Genomic DNA, 9,337 nt, shown 5'->3' on the forward strand with positions numbered 1-9,337 from the left:
TCAATGTAATAGTATCGTGTTATATTCCTAGACGATGTATCGTTTTCTTTTGTTTAATCGACTCCATAATATCTGCATGAAGCTGTAAAATTAATAGGTCTACTTTGGAGAAAACCTTCTCCAAGTGTTCAGGTTTCAACTGCATAATTCTGAACTGTTCGTCGGTTAGATTGCTATATTTTGGCGAGTGCGGAGAGGGCTGGGTTGCCCATTTGAAAATTTCACCTTTTTATATAATTCATTTTGATTTTCCTACTGGGTAAGGCTTAAAAATCTTCTAATTATGAATATTGAGAATACCGCCGTTTTAACGGCAGGCAGTGAATGCCATATTCTTTGTAACGTGCCGTGTACTTAATGTTGTAGAGTATTCTTCATTAAATGCTATCGAAATGCAGACATTTATTTCATCTTTATGAGTATCATTCTTTCCGGTAACAGACGGGATCGTTGCCTTCGGATTCAACTATCTCCTGTTTTCGACTTCACGTGTCACTTCTTGTCACTTCCTCGTGCGATTATTTGATATAAACATATTTCTCTATACAAGAATAGGAGAACATTTGCCTGCTTCCGTTTCATGACTTGTCTGAGTTATACTTCCATGTTGATTAACTTCTTGAAGGTTCGGCACAAACGTTTTAAAATGTATAATATCAATTGAATATGCTGATTCACAACTTTTTGACACATTATTTCATAGTTCTTTTGTTTATTAATAGTAGAATACTATATTCTTCTTGTTCACTAAATATACCATACCAATTTTAACATGTAACTACACTCTAAATATAAAACACCAAATTAGAAAACCATTCATCAAACACCAAAAACTACTATAATTTATAAATCATATATCATATTCTTGTTGTTCACAAAATATACTATACCAATTTGAACACAGAGCTAAACTCTAAATATATAGTACCAAAATAGGAAACCATTCTTCAAAATCAGTTATCAACCACCAACAAACTAAGAGTCCGTTTGGATTGGCTTAAAAAAAGTAGTTTTTCAGCAAAAATAGCTTTTAAGTCAAAAAGCAGTAAGTTGGGATTGCTCAGCTTATTGTTTTTGGCTTGTTTTAAGCAGTTTTTAATTTATTTTAAGTACTTATTGACTTTGCCAAACACTAAAAAAAACTAAAAAGAGCTTAAAAGCTGATTTGACTAGCTTAAAAGCCAATCCAAACACCTTTAAGATATAGAGCTCGGAATTTCATCGAAAACTAACAACCTCCTCATCCTTAGTGGATTTGGTTGTGCCTCATCCTTCTTCAAGTAAGATTCCTTTACCTTCTCCTCATCCTTACTTATACGGCATAAGAAACAATTTCCACCCACTCGAAATGACCACATTCAATTTTTTGGCATTTTACAGCCATAAAACTGCAAATCCGCGCGAGTCCCAAATTTTCGTGTGCTATAACCCACGCCTTCCTGGACCTATACCAAACCTCACCATCTTCGTACCAGACACTCCCCTAACCTCCCTCGTGACCAAACTAGGCTTGGTTTGGTCCGAATCTACCCACAACTCGTCCTGCCATGTCCTGACACGTCCTGACTCGTGCCATGGCCATGTCCTGCCATGTCCTGACACGTCCTGACTCGTGCCATGGCCATGTCCATGGGTTTGGCCCATACGTTTTAAGATATATAATATCAATTGAACTAGGGCCATTCTTTTCTTTTGATTGGACGGTTCAAATTAAAAAGAATATTTGATAAAAGATTTATAAAGATTCAATTTTTATCCAGATTGAATTCCCAAATTGAAAATTCACAAAGGCCGGAGATTGCTCCACCATTGAACCATTACTCCGACTTCGCCTCAAAATAGACAAACCATTTCACCTCCACCAAACAATACACCGATTGTTGGTCTATTCATTGGAGGCGAAACAAAACCGCAAAACTGACTAAGTCGCGTCAGAACGACCAATCATGGAACACGGGAGGTGCCTAATACTATCTTCCGGTCAAAAGAATTTCTTACCTGATCTTCTGTTTTTGCATATCAAAATCAGGAGTAAACATTATAATATTTGCAATCTCCATTTAATAATATTAGTATTCGTAAGTCAATATATTATATAATTTGATGATTTATGTATACTAGGAAAAAAATACAGGGCAAGGAATACAATTATTTTATAGCTATAAACTGTATAAAATAATACTTTTTTTCTATTTTCCAACTTCGATATGCTCCCTTCACACATCCTGAAGTCTAATATAACAAAAATACACTCTCCCTCTCAGAAAAATTGCATAGAATAGATAATTATATTTCTTTCTTTTCTATCAAGGTTATGGTTTATGATATGTCAGACATCTTTGGGTTCCACTCCTCTTTAACTTTTTGAATTTTCTTTTTTCAAGCCTAAAGGGAAAACAACAACAACAACAACAACGACCCAGTGAAATCTCATTAGTGGGGTTTAGGGAGGGTAGTGTGTATGCAGACCTTACCCCTACCCCGAAGGAGTAGAGAGACTGTTTCCGAAAGACCCTCGGCTCAAGAAGACAAAAAGACAAAAGGAGACAATATCAGTAACACCACAGAAATAATATGAAATAATATAAAAAACAGGAACAACATGAAATCAAAAAGAAAGATACAAAGCAAAAGTAAAATAGTATCCCTACCACATTTCTCCTAAAGGGAAAAATGTTTATATTATCAAATCGTGAGTGCGACTAACTCCCCATGAGGTAATTATATAATTTTTCAAGGTAAAGGAGCTCATTTTCCTTTTGATTAGAGATTCAATAAGGTGATTTGGAACACCAAAATTTAATTTTAAGTGACGACTTCGATTTAATAAAATAATTCCTTTTCAAAATATCACTTTAATTGAAAAAGCTTTTTTAACTTAATCTATCACGCGAGGGGTTGGAGAAAAAAGGAGTGTGACAACAACCACTATATTATACACACATCTAAAGAATCTCGCACCTTCGTTTTTACGTTTATATGTCACCTTCTATTAACTAATAGAGAATATAGAGAGAAATTATATTTTTTGCTTGATATATATTACAAAGTAACAAAACATTTGAATAATTGTTTTTAGAACTTCTAAATAGTTGATGTAACCTCTCTTAGTAATAAGTAATTATTTTAAATATTTTTTTGAAGTTTAATATAAAAAAAGGAAAAATATTTGGTTAAACCTAAAGATCTTTTAAGCTAAAGTCATAAATTGAGCTTTGAACAGTTTTGGCTTTTTTTTTTAAAGCCAAAAAATACTTTTAAGCTAACCCAAACACCCTACTATTAACTATTAAGAATCAATGATAGCATAGTTGGAAAGTTTAATTGTTTTTAACCCCGTGAAAAAAAATTAGTCTAATAGAGAAAAAATCAAGAGATTTTAAAACCAAAATTGTCATTATGTATGAGGTTAGGGTTAATAGCACTTTTGGTTCCTTGGTTATTGAAGAAATTCCCTTGACTGAGCAGAGGAACGCTACCATTAGAGGCAGGGTTCATGTTGGAGACTCATTCTACCCAATCACACATATGAAAGAACCGTTAGTCCCCGCTTGTGATTATGTTAAATGGACTATATCTGTTCAATTTTAGCAAATGTAGAGGACGATATGTGCTCAAGTGTTTATTTAAAGGACAAAAATAAACTTATCCTCAAACCTAAGGAATAATTTTGATATAAATCACATCAAATTTAAAAATTATATTCAAATTCTCTGTACTTCGAGTCTCCGATCATACATTCCCAAATGCCTCCATGTACAACGCCGCATGAATGAGTAGACATGCTTGGTTTATCAAGCTTGGCCTTGACACTAGTCCTGTTTATGCTACGAAGCTCGTCGCTGACTATGTTATATCTGGAATCCCCAACTCCATTAGCATTGCCCACCAGCTGTTCGACCAAGTGCCTCAAAAAGATACACCCTTATGGACCTCTATCATCTCAGCCTATGCTCGCTCCAATCAACCCCACAAGGCCCTTCATCTCTTCTCCTGCATGCTCCACCAATCTCAATCCAACCCAGATGCTCGGCCCAATCACTTCGTCTTCACGGCTGTTGCTCGCGCCATTGCTTCTACTCCACAGCACCCGTCTTTGGGACAAACCTTGCATGCCCACATCGTAAAGTCTGGATACATTCCTGGAAATGTCATCGTTGAGACTGCCTTCGTAGATTTGTATGCGAAATGTTGGGTCGCTGAATGTGCCCGGAAGTTGTTTGATGAAATGTCCAATAGAAATTTGGTGACCTGGAACGCTATGATATCTGGGTATGTTCAGAATGGACAGGAATGTCAAGGATTAGAGTTGTTTTATCGAATGAAGTGCAGAGAACTTTACGTGCCTGATGAGTACAGCGTTGCGACCGTTTTATCTGGCTGTGCGTACGTACAAGATCTACTTTTGGGTGTGCAAGTTCATGGTTATGCATTTGTTAGTGGGTTTGAGTCGAGTTGTAGAAATTCGCTTGCTAACATGTACTTTTATTGCGGTAGACTTGCATCGGCTGAGAAAGTTTTTGTTGGATCGGAGAGGAATCTTGTTTCGAAGCTTGTGAAGATAAGGGGTTATGTATTTAATCACATGTATGCTGATGTCGTTAAGTACATTTTGTCAATGGAGAATGCTGTTGAAATTTTTGTTGCAGATCAGACTATATTCGTGCCTCTGCTAACTACTTGTGCTAAGATGCATTTGCTCAATGTTGGGAAGCAAATCCATGGCCTCTTTATCACTTTGGTGGATTCATGTAGCACTGCTGATTCATTAAAAGAGAGCAGAGTGATTATTAGTAGTGCACTCATGGACATGTACAGCAAGTGCAGTGATATTGGTAAAGCTCGAAAAGTTTTTGAAAGTTGGCTACCTGAACAACACGTTCCACTGTGGAATTCATTGTTGTCTGGTTTTATTCATAATGAACTCATTGAAGCTGCTAAGGCACTGTTTGAGAATATGCCCGAGAAAACTATTGTTTCTTGGACTACCATGATGACAGGGTATGTGCAAAAGGATTTGCCCCAAGAAGGCTTAAATTTGTTGGCTAAGATGTATTCTGGAAAAGAAGGATCTACGCTAGAAGGGAACTGCTTGACCTTTGTGGTGGCTCTTGAGGCATGTGCTCGTCTAACTGATTTGAACAAAGGAAAGCAAATACATGCGAAAATTATTAGAGCGTTACCAGATGCATATGACAACGTGGCTGTTGGTACGGCTTTAGTTGATATGTATTCAAAATCAGGTAATTTGTGTTACACACTGCGACTTTTTGATGCAATGGAAGAGAAAAATGTTGTTTCATGGACTTCTGCAATCATGGGATTTGCTATTCATGGATTTGCCTCCCAAGCCCTTGAACTCTTTCAGCGTATGGTAAACATGGGAATTATGCCCAATGAAGTGACATTTATTGCAGTATTATCTGCTTGTAGTCATTGTGGGTTGGTTGATGAGGGAATGCAATACTTTACACAAATGAGGAAGCGGTACGGTTTGATGCCCGAGGAAGAACATTATACATGTCTAATTGATTTATTGGGACGTAATGGAAGGCTTGAGGAAGCATGGAATTTGGTGGAGGGAATGGAAGAGAACGATCTAAGTGATGGGAGATCTACTGGTGCCATTTGGGCTGCACTTCTAGGGGCCTGTCAGTTGCATGGAAACATCGAAATTGGAAAGAAGGTAGCTGTAAAGATGATGGAAAGGGAGAAACAGATTTCTACCGCTTCTGTTGCGCTATCTAATGTTTATGCAGCAGCTGGGATGTGGAATGAAGTGTATGGAGTGAGAGAGAGTTGGAGAAAAGAAGGTCATGCCATTGCAGAGCCTGGTCTTAGCCGCATATGCACACAATCTTAGTTGATACGTAGTTCTTAAAGTTCTTAGACAGTTTTTATTGTCCTTTTGGTGAGGCATTAGTGTTTTACAATGAGCAAATTTTTTTCCGAAGTGCAACATTTCCTCCGATTATGCACAGAATGCGAGAACCTGTGGGTGCTTCCTTTTAGATTATTTGCACGGTATGGTTTTCCTGAGGCTGCTCTTTAATTATGTCCCCCAGTAGTTCAGTTTGGTAAATTTTGGCTTTAAAAATTATCTAGTTCACTGAGTTAACGGGGCTGAATTAAAGAATATTCCAAAAAAGGTCATTTGTACAAATGCCCCTTCCCTTTTATGATTTGTTCGAGGTCTGCTTACATGTTGGGGCTCCTTGAAGGCTTGCCCCAGGCGTTTTTTTAGTTGTATAATACCACTTTTATTTACGAATCATTGTGTTTAATCTTAGCATAGAAATATAAAAAAAAAAAATACATTTTCATATTTTATTGTCTTCGACTTGTCGTTATCAATTGAACATGTTTGAGTCTACTATTTGACATATTATTTCATAGACTCGTATTTCTGTTATTTCTAGAAATCCGAAATGTTATATTACTTGTGCTACTGCTAAAGGAAGCCATGCTTAATTCTTCCTTTAGCAATGAACAAGCAACTGAGGCGAATACGTGAACAAGTTCAACTTGAGATTCAATAGGCAAGGATACACCGAGTAATTTCTACTAGAATGTTATACCATGTTTGTAACTCTAGATATCTCACCTTGAATCAATTCAATTTCAGATCAAGAAACTGGCGAATTGACATCTTCCTTGCTTTGGTACGAGTTGATTTTCCATTACCTCCCCAAATCACCTCTTTCTAACAAGGAATAAAAAGAAAATTCAGAAAGAGAGAAGCCATTATATACTATATGTACCGGAAGATATTCAATGGTAAAAACGTATCCATACATGGTGTTTATACCAAATTGCATTAATTAATCATGGTTAAGTAATAAATTATGGTCAGAATATATAGGCAAAATACCTTAAAACCCCCCTAAACTTAGCACGGATTATTAGTTACAACCTTAAATTGTTCATGGTCTTAATTACCCCCCTCAACTTGGCCTTTTGAGAGCCATTACCCCCCTGGACGCTGATGTGGCAAAGAGTGTGGGTGCATGTTACTCTCACACTCAACAAAGTAACAGAAAAATAGAAGAACTTTAGCTAATGAAAAGAAGAAGGGAGAAGAGAGAAGAAGAAGGAAGAAGGAAGAAGGAAGAAGGAAGAAGGAAGAAGGAAGAGAGAATTAGGAGAGGAAATTTAGATAGATTTCATTCATAGCTAATCATTGGAATACATGGAATATAAATAACGACTAATCTGCCATTTCTGTTGCCTAGGGATCCGTAAATACTGCCAACTGGCAGTGTATGACAACAATCCTGTACTACTCACTAATAGACTAAAAATGACTGGAATTTAAATTACATAGGACTAAATTGCTATAATAAAAACTATGGGACTAATGTGACAACTATTACCAACTGTATTAACTACCATCAATGTAACAAACCCTGCCCCTTATAGAACCTTGTCCTCAAGGTTCGAAATTTGGAAACTGGGATTTGATGAAGCCATAATCTTCCCAAGTAGCCTTTTCCGAGAGTAAGTTGGACCATTGTATCAGAACTTGTGTCACTACTTTATTCCCTCGCTTGATCATTCTTCTTCCTAACACAACAACTGGTTCAGTCATAGGAGCTCCATCAGGTGAGCATACAAGAGGATCAACACATGCAACTATATTAGTGCCTATCTTCTTCTTGAGCTGTAAAACATGAAAAATTGGATGAATTTTTGCTGATGGAGGAAGTTGTAACTCATAATTAGCATTACCAATCCTTTTGAAGACTTGATAAGGACCATAGAACTTAGTGGAAAGCTTAAGGCTTTTCCGGATAGCAATAGAGGACTGCCTATAAGGCTGTAGCTTAAGATAGACCCAATCCCCTACTGAAAATTCTCGATCAGTCCTATGCTTATCTGCTTGTTGTTTCATCCTATTCTGAGCTTTTCTGAGGATTTCCTGCAGTACCTTAGCCATCACTTGCCTTTCTTTTAACCACTGATCTACAGAATCCACTTTACCTTGAGCTACTAATTCAAATGTCAACTAAGGAGGTTCATAACCATAGATAACCTAGAATGGGGTCATTTGTAATGCAGAATGGAATGAGGTGTTATACCAGAATTCAGCTAGGGAAAGCCACTAATTCCATGCCTTTGGTTTATGACTTGTCATGCATCTGAGATATGTTTCTAAGCACATGTTTAATCTCTCTGATTGACCATCTGTCTGGGGATGGTAAGCTGAACTCATGTGTAACTCAACCTTCAATAACTTGAATAGTGTCAAACCTCCTTTTTACGCGCACCCGCGAGGGCGCAAGGGAGTTTTTCCAATTAAAGGACAATCGAAACGGGATTGGTTTATTTATTTCAGAGTCGCCACTTGGGAGATTTAGGGTGTCCCAAGTCACCAATTTTAATCCCGAATCGAGGAAAAGAATGACTCCATATTACAGTCTGCGTACCAGAAATCCGGATAAGGAATTCTGTTAACCCGGGAGAAGGTGTTAGGCATTCCCGAGTTCCGTGGTTCTAGCACGGTCGCTCAACTGTTATATTCGGCTTGATTATCTGATTTTATACAAATATGAACTTATGTGCAAATTTTATCTTTTAACCGCTTTATTATTATTGTTTTTAAAAGAAATGTGAACATCGCTTAAAGCATGTCTTTGGACTGCGTCACATGAAATGCACCCACAATCCGGAACACGTTTTATTTGATGTTTTGAGATTTGGATACGGGTCGCATGAAATGCACACCCAGGCTTAAGAAAGTAAAATATTAAACACGCGCCTAAAGCAACTATCGCGTTATTATTTTGCGGAGGCCGTGAAATTCGCTAAACGACCCTCCTGAATTCTAAGTAATTTTAAACAAGTATTTACTGAGGGCCCCGCAATTTGTATTTTTTATTCGGCGAGGCTCATCTCATTCTTATTTTTTTAAAGAATTTGCAACGTCATGGAAATGCATCCCGGGCCACGCCACAATCAATGCGCCCGTGACTAGAGACATATTTCGACTCCGTTGAGATTTGGATTTGGGTCACATAAATGTGCACCCGAGTTTAGGGAGATAACATTATTAAAGACGCGCCTAAAGCAACTAGCGCATTATTATTTTGGGGTAGGGCCGTGAAATTTACTAAACGGCCCATCCCGGAATCTAAGTATTTAATACATATATTTTGCGAGGGCTCCGCAATTTGTACATTTTTATTTAGCGAAGCTCGTCTCTTTTATATTTTTTTATTATTATTTATTATTTATTTTTATATTTTTTTTATATTATTTTAAAAAAAAAAAAAAAGACAAGGCTAAAATGACTACATTTCTTTGCTATTTCGCGAGGTCATGGATCGTAGATTAAACT

At 37.1% G+C, this 9,337-nt stretch overlaps 2 protein-coding genes across 2 annotated transcripts; one reads left to right on the plus strand and one right to left on the minus strand.

Annotated features, from left to right (window-relative positions):
* Positions 1–3,772: 3,772 nt before the first annotated feature.
* On the plus strand, positions 3,773–5,863 carry LOC107812272 (pentatricopeptide repeat-containing protein At2g13600-like). Its single transcript, XM_016637331.1, has one exon. It carries the CDS (start codon positions 3,773–3,775, stop codon positions 5,861–5,863), a length of 2,091 nt encoding a protein of 696 aa, XP_016492817.1.
* Positions 5,864–7,429: 1,566 nt separating this feature from the next.
* Positions 7,430–7,936, minus strand: LOC142176168 (uncharacterized). The gene has a single exon (XM_075243252.1). It carries the CDS (start codon positions 7,934–7,936, stop codon positions 7,430–7,432), a length of 507 nt encoding a protein of 168 aa, XP_075099353.1.
* Positions 7,937–9,337: the final 1,401 nt, after the last annotated feature.

This window comes from Nicotiana tabacum, chromosome 22, assembly GCF_000715075.1.
Source record: "Nicotiana tabacum cultivar K326 chromosome 22, ASM71507v2, whole genome shotgun sequence".
Lineage (NCBI taxonomy): Eukaryota > Viridiplantae > Streptophyta > Magnoliopsida > Solanales > Solanaceae > Nicotiana > Nicotiana tabacum.